General features: G+C 36.8%; 1 protein-coding gene across 5 annotated transcripts in view; it reads right to left on the bottom strand.

The window, feature by feature from the left end:
• Window positions 1-17,460, bottom strand: part of NUCB2 (nucleobindin 2) — a 36,376-nt gene that overhangs the window by 16,315 nt on the left and 2,601 nt on the right. For 4 of the 5 annotated variants that reach the window (XM_045484662.1, XM_045484661.1, XM_045484663.1 and 1 more), the window contains 4 exons: window positions 14,030-14,181; window positions 5,391-5,534; window positions 4,517-4,624; window positions 464-590 (listed from right to left, as the gene is read on the bottom strand). In XM_045484662.1, coding sequence (XP_045340618.1) covers window positions 464-590; window positions 4,517-4,624; window positions 5,391-5,534 — 379 coding nt within the window. In that variant the 5' untranslated portion in view covers window positions 14,030-14,181. The remainder of the gene's footprint in view (window positions 1-463; window positions 591-4,516; window positions 4,625-5,390; window positions 5,535-14,029; window positions 14,182-17,460) is intronic. The other variant, XM_045484665.1, reaches the window with a different exon arrangement.

The raw sequence follows: 17,460 nt of genomic DNA, 5'->3' as shown, positions 1-17,460 counted from the left end.
GAGAGGGGCAGAAGGAGAGGGTGAGAGAGAGAGAGATAGCAAGAGACAGAGAGAGAGGGAGAGAGAGAGAGAGAGAGAGAGAGAGAGAGAGACCCAAGCAGGCTCCAGGCTCAGTGCAGAGCATGATTCAGGGCTCAATCCCACCACCCTGGGATCATCCTGAGCAAAAATCAAGAGTCAGGGGCTCAACTGAATGAGCCACGCAGCTGCCCTATTCTTCTTCTTGTAAGCTAGTGGCTTAATTCATTACTTTTCTTTCATTCTTCCTTTGTACTGACATAATAAGGCTAATCATTTTGATTTTTGAATGATGTAAATGGATTACCTATTTTAAAAATTAAATTTTAAAAAATTAAGAGAAGGCAAATCAATACTAACATTAAATTTGGACAAGAAAAACATGGTATGTGCTGACCTCCACAACCAAATACTGAAAGTTTCCTACTTTTTCTTTAGCACTTACCTTGAAGGGAATCCAATTTCGCTTTAATTAGCATTCGTAACCTTGCCACTTCTTGCCTTTTCAGCTCATCAAGTTTTGTCCTCACATGGTGACTTACTAAATCCAATTCTTTGCTTAGCCTCCCACTCTGTTAACAAAATTAACAAATTAGTTTTATTTATTACATTCCATTTTTAGACCAGACACAATATATTAAAATTTGGGTTATGATAAAGTAGTGATAAATAATTCTAATTAATTTAGATAAATTTGATATTATAAAAAGAATTTCTCTCAGAAGACACTCAGTTTGTAACTCTAAAATCAAAATATCTAAAAACCATATATTATGAAAAGAGCCCAAATGTCCATCAACTGATGAATGGATAAAGAAGATGTAGTATATATACATAAAAATAAATTCAAAATGGATGAAATACCTAAATGTGAGACAGAAAACCATTAAAAGCCTACAGGAGAACAGCAGCAACCTCTTTAACACGGGCTATAGCAACTTCTTACTAGACACATCTCTGGAGGCAAGGGAAACAAAAGCAAAAATGAACTATAGGGACTTCATCAAGATAAAAAGCTTCTTCATAGCAAAGGAAACAATCAACAAAACTAAAAGGCAGCCTATGGAATGGAAGAAGATATTTGCAAATGAAATATCTGATAAAGAGTTAGTATCCAAAATATATAAAGAATTTATCAAACTCAACACCCAAAGAACAAATAATCCAGCTAAGAAATGGGCAGAAGACATGAACAGACATTTTTCCAAAGAAGACATCCAGATGGCTAACAGACACATGAAAAGATGCTCAACATTACTCATCAGCAGGGAAATGCAAATCAAAACCACAATGAGATACCACCTCCTACCCGTCAGCATGGCTAAAATTAACAACACAGGAAACAAGAGATGTTGATGAGGATACGGAGAAAGGGGACCCTCTCACAATGTTTGTGGGAATGCAAACTGGTGCAGGCACTTTGGAAAACAGTATGGAAGTTCCTCGAAAAGTTAAAAATAGAACACTCCACAATGCAGAAATTGTACTACTAGGTATTTATCCAAAGGATACAAAATTGTTGATTCAAAGGGGCACATGTACCCTGATGTTTATAGCAGCATTATCAACAATAGCCAAATTATGGAAATAACCCAAGTGCCCATCACCTGATGAATGGATAAAGAAGATGTGGCTCATATATACAATGGAACATAACTCAACCATCAGAAAGAATGAAAGCTTGCCATTTGCAACAATGTGGATAGAGCTAGAGCAAAATAAATCAGAGAAAGATAAATACCTTATGATTTCACTCATATGTGGAACTTAAGAAACGAAACAGATGAATGTAGGGGGAAAAAGAGAGGCAAATCAGGAAACAGAGTCTTAACCATAGAGAACAAATTGAGGGTTACTAGAGGGGAGGTGAGTGGAGGGGATGGGTTAAATATGTGTGGGGATTAAGGAGGGCACTTGTGATGAGCACTGGGTGTTGTAAGCGATAAATCACAAAATTCTACACCTGAAACTAATGTTACACTGTATGTTAACTAACTGGAATTTAAATAAAAATTTGGAGAAAGAAAGAAAAGATAAAAACAAAAACCACATTAATTTAAAGCATAATTAAAGCACAAAGGAGAAACTCAAAAAGTGACTTGAATTGTAAAATGGTACAGCCACTTTAGAAAACAATTTGGCAGTTCCTCAAAAAGTTAAACACAGAATTACCATATGACCCAGCAATTCCATTAGTAGGTATATATCTAAATAATTGAAACATATGTTCACATAAAAACTTGCACTTGAATGTTCATAGCATCATTATTCATACTAGCATAAAAAGTAGAAGTAACACTGTTCAGCTGTAAAAAGAAATGAATGTACCCATATAAGCTACAAATACAATGAACCTTGAAAACATGCTTAAGTCAAAGAAACCAGACACAAAAGGCCACAGACTGTATAATACCATTTATGTGGAATGTCCAGAATAGACAAATCCATAGAGATAGAAAGTAGATTAATGGTTGTCAAAAGTGGAGAAGAGGGGGGAAAAGAAGAGTGATGGCTTAACGGATACAGAGTTTCTTTTGAGGGGAAATGAAATTGTTTAAAAGGAGATATCGGTAATGGTTGCATGTAGATACACTAACACCCACTGAATTATGTGCTTTCAAGGGGAAAGTTTTAAGGTATGTAAATTATATTTCAATAAAGTAATTTTTTAAAGTAACATGGCCACATTAAGCTTTAGTAATTCCATATATAAATAACTTTTCAAAATTCACCTTTTTTACATTGTGTCCTTTGATTACTTTTCTCATAGATGAGTAATTAGATACATGTTCCAAAATTTAAGAAACAAAATAGCTAGTAGTTTACTTTCTCTTGTTTATAAATGCATTTGCAATCACAAACTGCAAATCTAGCAATCAGGCAGATAAACCTTTTAGGACTGAATCAACGGGGCCTGCTGAGGAAGATTAAAAAAAAAAAATGAACCCCTTCCGCCCACCCCCCCCCCCCACCCCAAGGAAGACCAAGAAATAATGTTCAGAGAGTAAGAAGGAGAACCAAGAGAATGTGCTGTTACGAAACACAAAGCAGTATGCTCAAGGAGAGACCGGTCATCATTATTACATAAAACAATGGTTCTCAAAGTGTAGTCCCCAACGCCAACTGGGAACTTTAGGAAATGCAAGTTCTAGACTTACTGAATCAGAAAGCCTATAGGTGGGGGCCGAGAAATCTGTGTTTCAACAAGCCCTAAAATCTGAGCACCACTGAGATAAAATAAAGGAGTCCAGTAAGAATAGGAATAAAAAGTGTTTACTGTATTTGCCAATTAAGAAATAACTGACATCCTTCATGAAAGTATATTCAGTGGAGGGATGTGGGCAAAGCCATGATCCTTCCAGTTAGCAATACTTGGGAAGTGAAGAAATGTAGTATGATTCCCCTTTCAAAATACTTGGCTGAAAAGGAAAGGACAAATTCTAACTTTTTTCACCCATTTTCTCCTGAGAAAAGAGTCTTTGCCGAGCTATTTATAATGATCCTGTTGACTTGAGTTTTATTGTCTATTTTAATTCTTCTATCTTTTTCACTGAATAACTATTTAACTTACTTCATTTTGTCTCTCCCTTCCTTAATAAGGAATAGGAATTGACTATGAAAAGAAGACAGTTATAAAAGTATTCCCCGGGGGCGCCTGGGTGGCGCAGTGGGTTAAGCGTCCGACTTCAGCTCAGGTCACGATCTCGGAGTCCGTGAGTTCGAGCCCCGCGTCGGGCTCTGGGCTGATGGCTCAGAGCCTGGAGCCTGTTTCCGATTCTGTGTCTCCCTCTCTCTCTGCCCCTCCCCCGTTCATGCTCTGTCTCTCTCTGTCTCAAAAATAAATAAACGTTAAAAAAAAAAATTAAAAAAAAGAAAAAAAAAAGTATTCCCTGTATTGGGGTGCCTGGCTGGATCAGTTAGTAAAGCACATGACTCTTGATCTCAGGGTCGTGAGTTGCCCCACATAGGGTATGGAGCACACTTAAAAAAAAAAAAAAAAAAAAAAAAAAAGTATTCCCTATAGCAAACCAGGATTATCTCCCTATTATATTTCCCATTATCCACCTGTTCTGTTATCCACAAAAAATGTTCTTAACCCTACCTGAAGTAGGTAAGAGACACTAAAAGTTCTATGTTAAACATTATTCACCCCAGGAAATTAGTTCCACGCGGCAAATTAATTCTTCAAAGGAAACACAAGATTGTTCTCAAGACAATTCGAGGAAATTATTGGCAGGATTCCTATTATCAGGAAGAATGATTTCCCCCCTTCTTCCATCACTTCATACTGAATTATGTGTCCATGCTCTACATCTCCAAAATATATTATACTCCCATCATATATTCATCCTATTAATCTTTTTCTAGGTATTATTTATTCAGAATAAATTCTAATTTCTTTAAGAGCCTGGAAAGAGTCCATCTTTGTATTCCTAGTACTAAAGTCAGAGTCTGAGATGCTTTAATGTTTGTTAAATAATTATTTAATTACATTTACCTTTATTTCCTCTATGTCTGCTTTCTGTAGCTTTTCTCTGAAATGATTATCTGTTTCCAGCACATCAATCACTTGCTTAAGATATTCGTCATAATAAAGTCCAGTATCCTTCAAATTAAGAAACAAACAATAATGTTTCTGAAAGTTTTTTCTTCCCTGCATCTAAAGATCTCAATCCTAAAAAATAAAAAAATAATAAAAAAAAAAGTCTAACAAAATGGCATTGAGATGTATCTACTTTAATGGCTTGGACAAAGTCAAAAAGCTATACTTCTCAAATGAAAAATTTTATATCAGAACCAATATAATGTTTTATTGTTACATAAAGGTACATTTTCTATACGGCTTAGACAATGAAGACTTAACTGATAATATTATTGGTTTTACCCCATTGTCACCTGTCTTTCCTCATTACTATCTCTCCTTTGAATATAATACAATGTTTGCTTGGCTGGTGAGCTCTACATTGGAAATGTATTATGATTGGGCACCTGGGTGGCTCTGTCAGTTAAGCTCTGACTTCAGCTCAGGTCATAATCTCAGTTTGTGAGTTCGAGCCCCACATCAGGCTCTGTGCTGCTTCTCCCTCTCTCTGCCCCTCCCCTGCTGGTTCTCTCTCTCTCTCAAAATAAATAAATAAACTTAAAAAAAAAAAGCATGGAAATGTATTATTAGGATTAATTCCCCTATGCATTACTTAATATATGACCTACATAAATAAACATTGTCTAATATTAAACAACATATGCTTATCCAATACTCTTTCACTGCCATTTCAGAAATAGTTCCTAAATATGCAGTTTTATAAGTAATAAATACTAGCAGCATTTAGTTAAAATTCTTCCCATAAGGTTATACTTATCATTTCACTTACTGGTGGTTCTATCTTTGCGCTGTCCACAGGTTGAGTATTTTTTACTTTTGTCTTGTCTATGTCTATAGGCACAGCTTCAAGAGCAGAAAGTAGACAGGTAACCAAGAGAAAACAATATTGTATTAAGATAGTCCTCCACCTCATCTGAAATAAAGGTATAATTTTAGATAGTAAGGTCTTGAAAAGATGCCTTCAAACTATATATACATGCATTCCCAATACCATGTTAATAACATATCCAATTTCAAGAAATTTAATACAACCAAATAATTCTAGAAAGATGTTAAAAATAGATTATAAGTTATCCAAAATAATACTTTAAACATATCACTAAATAAAATCAGGGGAGAAATGCTTTTCAACCAAAATTAAAAAGACAAGTAATCAAAACTTTAAAGTTTAAACTGCTTATAGTATAAGAAATCATTTAGTTAATTATAAAAGCTCCAAATAAAGATGATAATAAGGTTCTCAAAATCTTTAAAAGCAAATAGCCCAAATTTAAGAAAGGGAGAAGTAAGGAAAAACTGTATTTTTTTATTAAAATAATAGGGAGCCAAAATTGTTTCTAGATATATTTAATTTAGCTTCGATCTAATTTTGAAAATAAGTTGCTCTATAAATATAAGTTGATTAAAACAGACAACTATTGGGGCGCCTGGGTGGCTCAGTCAGTTAAGGGTCTGACTTCAGCTCAGGTCATGATCTTGTGGTCCGTGAGTTCGAGCCCCGCGTCGGGCTCTGGGCTGACAGCTCAGATCCTGGAGCTTGTTTCCGATTCTGTGTCTCCCTCTCTCTCTGACCCTCCCCCATTCACGCTCTGTCTCTCTCTGTCTCAAAATTAAATAAACGTTAAGGGGCGCCTGGGTGGCTCAGTCGGTTAAGCGTCCGACTTCAGCCAGGTCATGATCTCGCGGTCCTTGAGTTCGAGCCCCGCATCAGGCTCTGGGCTGATGGCTCAGAGCCTGGAGCCTGTTTCCGATTCTGTGTCTCCCTCTCTCTCTGACCCTCCCCCGTTCATGCTCTATCTCTCTCTGTCCCAAAAATAAATAAACGTTGAAAAAAAAAATTTAAAAAAAAAATTAAATAAACGTTAAAAAAAATAAAAACCCAGACAACTATTTTCTTAACCTTAAAACATTATTTTATCATAGCCAGCAGTAATTTGATAAAAATTCTTTTTGGACAACAATCTTTCAAATAAATAGGTCAATAAAATATCAAGCTTGAAACAAGCAAGCAGCAACTATTAATATTCCCACAATATTATTCAAACTTTGTTTATTCAAACAGTTTCTACTCCATAAGGATCTTAGTAGCTCTGGAGGATCTACTACAAAAATGAGAATGAATAAAAATTGCATATTTAATTGATTTTATACATATAGATTCATGTTAGGGTCCAAGTCAAATATAACAGTCTGACCGTACATACAGAATATGCATCATTTAACTCAGAATCTCCCAAACTTAGCTGGCTATGGACCTTTTTTTTAGTCACATGTTTTTGTTTTTTGTTTAATTTTTTTTTATGTTTATTTATTTTTGAAGGAGAGAGAGACAGAGCATGAGGGGGGAGGGGCAGAGAGAGGGAGACACAGAATCCGAAGCAGGCTCCAGGCTCTAAGCTGTCAGCACAGAGCCCGATGCAGGGCTTGAACCTGTAAACCACAAGATCATGACCTGAGCCTAAGTCGGAGGCTTAACCGACTGAGCCACCCAGGCGCCCCTGAAGTCACATGTTTTTATCCATAGAACACAATTTGTAAAAGAGTACACTGACTCTCATTTTTACCACAACCCTAGATAATAGATAAGGCAGTGACTCATTTTACAGATGAAGAAAATTTTAATTAAAACAATTCACTCATGGAGCATTGTCTTGCATTAACAAAATTACTAGAACTCACATTTTAGTGCTATTTCTAATATATCAAAATTTTTTAGCATCTTTATTGAGATATAATTCTCATGCCATAAAATTCACCCATTTAAGATACAGGATTTGTCTATTCTGTAAAGATGCTACTCTATGTTTAGTTCTCAAACCTGAAGGATCAAATCTCATGGGAGCTTGATTCTCAGGCTGTCCCCAAGACCTCTAGAATCAGAAGCTCTAGGGTGGGAGCCAGAATCTTTTTTAACAAACTTTCTGGGTAATTTCTACATATGTATGCTCAAGCCCAAGACTGATTCTTCTCTAGGAGACTAGTTCCTCAACATGATCATTGTGAGTAAATGTTTTTCAGGATGAAATGTTTGGGAGACGTTGGCTCAATGAAGCTAAATAAGTTTTTGTCTTTGCAAGACTTTCAGAACCTGTGATGGTTTACTATGCACTATGAATCTTTAATAGAAGGATGACTTGTTTCTCCACAGAATATGTTCCCATCATGAATCATCTACTCTTCCCACAATTATTTTTTTTATGACAAACAAGGTTTATTTCTCATTCATGCTTCATGCCCATTACAGGTGTACGTTTTGTTTTTGGTTTTGGTTTTTGAGTTATAATTTACATGCCACAAAACTTCCTCTTTTAAATTATACAGTTCAGAGGTTTATAGTATATTCATACGGTTGTGCAATTATCATCACTATCTAATTTTTTAGAACATTTTCATCATTCCAAAAAGAACCTGGTACCTATTAGCAGCCACTTGCCATTCCTTCATTCTCCCAGCACCTGGCAACCATTGATCTACTTTCAGTCTGTATAGATTTTCCTAGTCTAGACACTTCCCATGTATGGAATCATACGATGTGTGGCCTTTTGCATCTGGCTTTTTTTATTTAGCACTATATTTTCAAGGTCCAATCACGTAACACGAATCAGTACTTCATTCTTCCGTATAGCATTTGTATAGGCCGTATTTTAACAATTCATGAGTTGATAGACATTTGGGTTGTTTCTACATTTTTTGGCTAGTTTGAATAATGCTACTATGAACATTTGTGTCCAAGTTATCGTGTTAACATGTTTCCAATTCTTTTGGTTATATATCAAGGAATGGAATTGCTGGGTCAATTTGGTGACTCTATGTTTAAGTTTTTGAGGAACTGCTAAATTATTTTCCATAGCACCAATTTACATTTCCACCAGCAATAGATGAGGCTTTCAATGTTTCCATATCCTCACCAACACGTTATTGTCTGTCTTTTTTATTATAGCCAACCTACTAGGTGTGAAGTGGCATCTCATTTTGATTTTGATTTCCATTTCATTGGCTAATAATATTAAGCATCTCTTCATGTATTTATTAGCTGTATCTGTACCTTTTTTAAAAAATTAAGTATCATTGAGTTAGTTGTTTTTTAAAAAAATCTGAATTCTAACTTCTGTTACCTTTGCAAGTCCCATGGGCCCCTGCAAATAGGCTGGCCAAATGACCATTAAAAAGGATAATAGTTGTGGGGCGCCTAGGTGGCTCACTAGGTTGAATGTCCAACTTTGGTTCAGGTCATTATCTCATGGTTCGTGGGTTCCAGGCCCACATCAGGCTCTGTGCTGACAGCTCAGAGCCTAGGGCCTGCTTTGGATTCTGTGTCTCCCTCTCTCTACCCCTCCCCCACTCGCGCTCTGTCTCTCTCTCTCTCTCAAAAATAAATAAACTTTGGGCGCCTGGGTGGCTTAGTCGGTTGAGTGTCCGAATTCGGCTCAGGTCACAATCTTGCGGTCTGTGAGTTCGAGCCCCGCGTCGGGCTCTGTGCTGACAGCTCAGAGCCTGGAGCCTGCTTCGGATTCTGTATCTCCCTCTCTCTCTGCCCCTCCCCCACTCATGCTCTGTCTCTCTCTCTCTCTCTCTCTGTCAAAAATAAACATTAAAAATTTTTTAAATAAATAAATAAACATTAAAAAAAAAGGATAATAGTTTTAAGGGCAGTCACGGCCAAAAAGCCCAAATTGTGACTTAAACTGCTCAAGTCAATTTTGATGTCTTCTACACAGCTTCTAAAGCTGAATCAGGTCTCCATGGCTCCTAACATGATACACATATAGTTGGAAAATGAATAAGCACTAACATGATTTGAATAGTCTTTCTATAATGCGCATGCAGAGAGTCAGATGAGTGATATACCTCTGTAACTTCATTTTGCAGGCCTCATCAGGAACCATGACTATCCCTTGATATGGTCAACCCAGAGTTTAGAAGAATCTTTCACATAGACTCCTCCCCTCCACCCTGCAGTAACTCCAATGTCCCTTAGACTCTCCTGCTTCTACCATACAGCACACACACACAGGGAAATCTATAAGCAGTCCTGTATCAGCAATTGGCAGCTATGTCACATATTTTGAAATATGCTTTTTAAAAATAGCATCCACTTTTACACAAGAGAAGCCTGAGATTAATAAAAATAAATTACAGTTATTGAATCTTGGAAGTGGATTTCCTTTTACAGTTTGTCTCTTCTCTCACTGTCCTGTCAGATCTGCCATAAATGAGAAGGCAAGTCAAGAGAGGAGCATGTTTGTACACATGAAAGTGGTGTGTGTGTGTGTGTGTGTGTGTGTGTGCGCGCACGCACATCTCAACATCTCAAAGTGATAAAGTAACAAGAAGTCTCTGGGTATCTACCCTAAAATATTAACTGAATTCATGGCTTACTAACTTTAAATTGGGTTCCAGACTCATTACAAATAACAACAGAAACCACCAATTGAGTGTTTACTATGTACCAAGCAGTATACTAAACTTTTTCTTATATTAAATAATTAATTCTTACAAAGACTCTGTGAAATAAATATTATCCCCATTTTAAAGTACAGGAAACTGAGACATATCAGTTTAAAAACCTGATCTGGGTCACACAGGAGTAAGTCACAGAGCCAGAGTTTGGGCCTGGGACCAACTGACTCCAAAGCTTCTGACTGTTTTTAAGCAGTGGTTCTCAAAGTGTGACCCCTGGGCCAGCAGCACCAGTACCACCTGGAAGTTTGTTAGAAATGCAAATTATTGGGGCACCAATAATCTGTCAGCACAGATCCCACTTCGGATCCTCTGTCCCTTTCTCTCTCTGCACCTCTGTCACTTGTGTTCTCTCTCTCAAAAATAAAAATTAACATTAAATTTTTTTTAAAACTAGGGGTGCCTGGGTGGTTCAGTCAGTTTAAGCATCTGACTTCGGCTCAGGTCATGATCTCGTGGTTCATGAGTTCGAGCCCCACTTGGGTCGGGCTCTGTGCCGACAGCTCAAAGCCTAGAGCCTGCTTCAGATTCTGTGTCTCCCTCTCTCGGTTCCTCCCCTGCTCGTGGTCTGTCTCTCTTTCAAAAATAAATAAATATTTTTTTTTAATTTCTTTTAACTTTTTTAAAAATAGAAAATACTTTCTCCCTCTAACAGATTCTAATCTTTTAGTGTTTATTCCAGAAGTAATTAGGACAATTAACTTACTAATGTCCTAACTTAGTAATGAAAACATTCACTTCTTTTTAAAAAATATATTTTTTTAATTCCAGTATGTATTCCAAATATGTAACCAAATATATTTTTTTAATTCCAGTATGTATTCCAAATATGTAACCAAATATGTAACCAATTCCAAATATGTAACCATGTTTTATTAGTTTCAGGACTACAATGTATTGGTTCAACAATTCTATGCACTGCTCAGTGCTCATCCTGATAAGTGTACTCTTAATCCTCTTTACCTATTTCACTCATCCCCGCACCCACCTCCTCTCTGGTAACCATCAGTTTGTCCTCTAGAGTTAAGAGTTTGTTCTTTTGCTCGTCTTTTTTTCTGTTAAAACATTTACTTGTTAATAAGTCCTCAAGAATGTCAACTGTCATCACAACAAAAGAAATGGAAAATGTTCTAGCACCCCAAGTAGAAAAGTAATGACACAAAAATTTCTTTAAATACCAAGATCATGTCAAATGTGTCAGATACAGACTTACAGATTTTCATAAACTCAATAACATGCAAATGCCCATACAAAATAAGGAGAGACGAGGTATAAGGAGAGGCAAAAGGAAGATGGGGAAACTAACCTACTTTTCTTCCAATATCTGGGCAGTAAGAATGGCCTCCTTTTCTTTATCACCCTCTTCTTCCGTAAGAAGAAAAGATATCTAAAGAAGAGACCTGGGCAGAACTCTGCTGAAACAGTAGACTGATTGAACCAGAACAGGCAGATAATATATGTTGTAACGTCAAATGATCTGAAATTCCAAATCAGTCCATGATCTCCATTCAGACTGCAAGGAAAGCACTGTGCACAAGGGCATCGGAGCCTTGGGCAAAATTACAAAGTAAGCAGCATTCTGAAACCTCTTCTAGCATTTAGTAGATAAAAAAAAAATAATTTCCCTAAATTTCCAAGTCCTAAAAGGAAGCTTATCTCTCTTCTCCTATCTCTGATAAATCAAAATTCCCATTCACATACAGAGGTGGATTTTTTAACTATTAATGCCTACCGGTAGTTATCCAGATCAAGTTTACTTGGGGTCTGTGTGTGTGTGTGTGTGTGTGTGTGTGAGAGAGAGAGAGAGAGAGAGAGAGAAAGAGAGAGAGAGAGAGAGTTTCCTGTTTGATTGCAGGGAGATATCCTGGAAATGGTTAGAAAGAATGGTCATGGGTAAGATGGGTGGAGAGTACAGAAAACAATAGCTTGTTTCTCTTGCCTTATAATAGGAATTCCTCCTTCATCCACCTTCTTCCTCCTTCATCCACCTTTTTCTCCCTCTCTCATCTCTCCTTCATCTACCTTTTCTTCATCTACTTTTTCCTCCTTCATCTACCTTTCATCTACCTTTTTCTCCCTCTCACAACCCTCCTCTTTTACTCTTCTTTTAAATTGTATTGAAGCAGGGGCACCTCGGTGGCTTGATCTTAAGGTTAAGCGTCCGACTTCAGCTTAGGTCATGATCTCACGGTCTGTGAGCTCAAGCCCTGTGTCGGGCTCTGTGCTGACAGCTCAGAGCCTGGAGCCTGTTTCAGATTCTGTGTCTCCTTCTCTCTCTGCCCCTCCCCTGTTCATGCTCTGTCTCTCTCTGTCTCAAAAATAAATAAATGTAAAAAAAATTTTTTTTTAAATAAATAAATTGTATTGAAGCATATATTCTATAATCTATTGTACATATTTATTTAGCAACTATTTATTAAGTGTCCACTATGTACCAGATATGCTAGACAACAAGATAAAACAAGATAGACATGGCCCTTACCCTTGTAGGCCTTTCAATCTAGTGTAGAAGGTAGCCTATCAAATAAACAATTGCAACTCAAAAAAAGCTGTTTATAAAACAATGCATAGCATGACCCTTTTTTTGTTAATTAAAACATCTTTAAAGGCATTAAAATAGTATTTGTGGGGCTCCTGCGTGGCTCAGTTAGATAAGCATCCAACTCTTGATTTCAGCTCAGTCATGATCTCACAGTTGTGAGATCCATATTGAGCAAAGAGCCTGCTTAAGATTCTCTCTCTCCCTCTCCCTCTGCCCCTTCCCAGCTCGTGCTATAAATAAATAAATAAATAAATAAATAAATATATAAAAACTTCTACAACTCAACACCAAAAATAATAGTAATGATCCAATAAAAAAATAAGCAGAGGACCTCAACAGGCATTTTTCCAAAGAAGACATAGAAATGGCCAACAAACACATGAAAAGATGCTCAACATCAATGAGCATCAAGGAAATGCAAATCAAAACAATAATGAGATATTACTTCATACCTCTCAGAATGGCTAAAATAAAAAACACAAGAAATAATAAATGTCAGCAAGGATGTGGAGAAAAAGGAACCCTCATTCACTATTGGTGAGAATGCAAGCTGGTGCAGGCACTATGGAAAACAGTGTGGTTGTTCCTCAAAAAAGTTTAAAATACTCACGAAGCCAAGACTACACTGTATACACTGTATGTTAGCTAACTTGACAATAAATTATTTTTAAAAAATTAAAAATAAATTTATCATATGGTCCAGTAATTCCACTGCTGGCTATTTACCCAAAGAGTATGAAACCACTAATCCGAAAAGATATAAGCTCCCTTCTGTTCACTGCAGCATTATTTATGACAACCAAGATATAGAAGCCACCCAAGTGTCCATCCTTTGATGAATGGATATACTGGAATATTAGTCAGCCATAAAAAAAAATGAAATCTTGCCATTTGCAACAACATGGATAGACCTAGAGAGTATAATGCTAAGAGAAATCAGTCAGTCAGAGAAAGACAAATACCATATGATTTTACTCATATGCAGAATTTAAGAAACAAAACAAATGAACAAAAAAAAAAGAGACAAACAAAAAAAGACTCTTCACTATAGAGAACAAACTGGTGGTTTCCAGAGGGGAGGTGGATGGGAGGATAGGAAAAAATAGGTGAAGGGGATTAAAAGTACACTTACACTGATGATGACTGACTAATGCATAGAATTGCTGAATCATTATATTACATACCTGAAACTAATATAATACTTTATGTTCATTTTACTTGAATTAAAAGAATAAAAAAGGGAAAAATAGGTAATTTTTATACACGTAAGTCCCTTGATTATTTGTTTATTGGGGTCAATTATTCTAGAACAGAAAAAAAGGGAAACTGAAGCATTACTAACAAAAGAATTACTGAACTTTGTGCCTATCTGTTTTTATTTTTTGCTCTCTTAACCGATCACTTACCTTCAGAGAGATAAAGAATTTTTATCTCCTTTTTACAGATCAGGCAACTGAGATCCAGAGAGGTAAGATGATTTGGACAGTATCAAATTAGTGAAGAGATGGTTCTTGGCTCCTAGGTCAATGCTTTTCACTAAAAACTGACTCAACAGGTTCTAAATGTAAAAAAAAAAAAAAAAAAAAAAAAAAAAGGGAGAGAAAGAAAGAAAGAAAAACAGTATTTTTAACATAAATTTAGCCTTATTACAGTGGTAATGGCATATGATATTATATATTTGTCACATCCTGTGAAAAGAAAAGTACTAAATTTTTATGATGTGTAAGGAGACCAAAATATATCATAATCCAGTGGGGAGGGGAAAGAGAAATATTAAATAAATAGAATCAAAGACCACAATAAGCAAAGATATTAATGTATTATACCAAGGTTTTACCATATTTCTTGTAAATAAGAATTTAGACTAAAAGCCTATTTTCCTCAGCAATGAAACTTCACGATATAGGGTCAGTTTTCCCATTAAATCCTTAACTGAATTTTTTCTTAAAATCCTTAACTAGAATCTTTCTTTACCCTTACCATCACTTTAAAAAACTAACCTTCGTCCCAGTCTCAGTCACAGCGATCTGTAATAAAGCAAAATAGCTTAAATCTTCTTTTTTGAAACCCCACTACCTGTAAAATTCAGGGTGGTTGGCTCACGTGCACACTCACTGGTGAACAAAATGAATTACTTTTAAACAGTCTATAAAGAAAATAAGCAAATAAAATATCTTCAAATCTTAAGAATACATGTATTTCTTTCTTTTTATGGTATATCAAGATAAAATCATCTAAGCATGAGAGTGGTCATATGCATGTTATATGTTGGAAAGGCATACGACTTCTATTAACACAGCATGGTCAAAAATAAACAAACAACAGATTGAATCCTTACCATTCCCCATTTACCGGCAAGCTATTTGCCTCTCTGATTCTTAATTTTCCTACCTATAAACTGAAGTAATACCTCTTCATAAGTTTTTCATTGGATGAAGATAAGAATGAATACAAGGTAATTAGCACAATACATGGCAATAGTAAATGCTCGGTAAATATTAATGCCCTTCGTGTCTTTGAAAATGAAACAGCTCTATATATAATGAAAATCTGTTCTGTAAAAACCCAAAGTTATAGAACTTAAAAAGCAATAAACCAGTTTGACATACAACCTTTAAGTGTCATTTCTGGAAAGGCCGCTTTAGAACTCTCCTCTAAGCATTACCATAACCAAAGTCCTGATGCAGCTGTAGGCCAATGAAAACAGTACATCCAACAAAAGAGGAATACAATTTCTTCCTCCCTGGGATTAAAAGAAGAGTTCCAGGTTTCTTTTTCCAAGGCACTGTCCTTAGCCAGGAAACCATTGTTAGGTCCTCTTGCTGTCAATATCATAATTCTAACAGTGAAGAGGAGTGGGGTAGAGAAAAATAAATGGCTTCTGAGAATTTCTCAATGGCAGCAGTGATGAGGGAGACCAGTACCCTGGTACTCAACTCTATTTTTCCCTTTAAAAATGAGTTAGCAGGAAAGCAAGATTCAAAATAAAGTATGGGATGTATGACCAACAGAGCTGGACTCCAACCCTTTCATGTATCAAGACATTAGTGGGGCGCCTGGGTGGCCCAGTCGGTAAGCGTCTGACTTCAGCTCAGGTCACGATCTCACGGTTTGTGAGTTCAAGTCCCGCATCAGGCTCTGTGCTGACAGCTCAGAGCTTGAAGCCTGCTTCAGATTCTGTGTCTCCCTCTCGCTCTGCTCCTGCCCCACTCACACTCTGTCTCTTTCTCAAAAATAAAAATAAAAATAAAAAATAAAAGACATTAGTATAGGGGCTAATGGGTGGCTCAGCTTGTTAAGCATCTGACTTCAGCTCAGATCATGATCTCGCCCTTCGTGAGTTTGAGCCCTGCATTGGGTTCTGTGCTGACAGCTCAGAACCTGGAGCCTGCTTCGGATTTGGTGTCTCCCTCTCTCTCTGCCCCTCTCCCACTTGCACTCTGTCTCTGTCTCACAAAAAAAGAATAAACAGCTAAAAAAAAAAAAAAAAAAAAAGACATTAGTATAGATATTGGGATACCTGACTGGCTAAGTCAGTGGAGTATGTGACTCTTGATCTTGGAGTCATGAGTTCGAGCCCCATGTTGGGCATAGAGATTACTTATTGGCTCAGTCCGTTAAGCATCTGACTTTAGCTCAGGTCATGATTTCATGGTCTGTGACTTTGAGCCCCACTTTGGGTGAGCTCGAGCCCCATTTCAGGTGAGCTCAAGCCCTGCTTCGGGCTCCATGCTAACAGTGTGGAGTCTGCATGGGATTCTCTCTCTCTCCCTCGCTCTCTCTCCCTCTCTTTCTCCCTCTCTCTGCCCCTCGAGGGATTCTCTCTTTCCATCTCTCTCTCTGCCCCTCACTGACTCCCACTCTCTCTCTCAAAAGTAAATGAATAAACCTTTAAAAAATTGGGGCAGGGCACCTGAGTGGCTCAGGTGGTTAAAGGATAGGCTCTTAGTTTTGGCTCAGGACATGACCTCAGGGTTTGTGAGTTTGAGCCCCATGTCTGGCTCTGCGCTGACACTGCAGAGCCTGCTTGGGATTCTCTCTCTTCCTCTCTGCCCCTCCCACCTTGTGTGTATGTGCACTCTCTCTCTCTCTCTCTCTCTCTCTCTCTCAAAATAAATAAATAAGTACTTTAAAAAATTTTTTCAAATGAGAGTCAACAGGATAGTGAGATTCAAAGTAAAGTATCAGATGTATGACCAGCTGAGCTGGACTCCAACCTTTCCACGCCTTTCCATGTATCAAGACATTAGTATAGATATTAATGTTCTGATGCTCATATCTGTGGAAAAGGACACCAATCAAGGAAACCATTATACTGCCTCTTTTTTCAACCTTAATTGGTTACAGTATCCTTGATAATAGGCCTACTTAATGAAAGTAGATACTGTTTCTCACCTGTATCTCTCAATAAAAAAATTTATTAAAATTACAATGTCTCCATTATTCATGTATACTGCACTTCAGATAACTTAAATACAACATGCCAAAAAGCTCTGCCAAATTAATTTTTTTTTTAATTTTTAAAAAACTCTGCTAAAAACAAAAGCATGCAACGGCTATCTCAATTTCCGTTAGGTTGCTTTAAAAATTTTTAACTCAGACAATTCTGGGACCAGAAATGATCTCAGAGGTGGTTTGGTTCAGACCAAACTTTTATAAAAAGTTATAAAGCATAAGGAAGCTAACTGACCTGGGCAAAATGATTTCACAGAGCCAGGATTGGAATCTGGCCATCAAATTCTAATCAAGTATAACTTTCACCATTTCATGGTTGTTGTTGTTTTTTTTTTTTTTAACTTTGGATTGAAAATCAATAAGTGAATGTGGTTTTTCCTTA

This window comes from Leopardus geoffroyi, chromosome D1, assembly GCF_018350155.1.
Source record: "Leopardus geoffroyi isolate Oge1 chromosome D1, O.geoffroyi_Oge1_pat1.0, whole genome shotgun sequence".
Classification (NCBI taxonomy): domain Eukaryota; kingdom Metazoa; phylum Chordata; class Mammalia; order Carnivora; family Felidae; genus Leopardus; species Leopardus geoffroyi.
The sequence above is the reverse complement of the archived record's forward strand: the minus strand, read 5'-3'. Positions and strand labels throughout refer to the sequence as shown.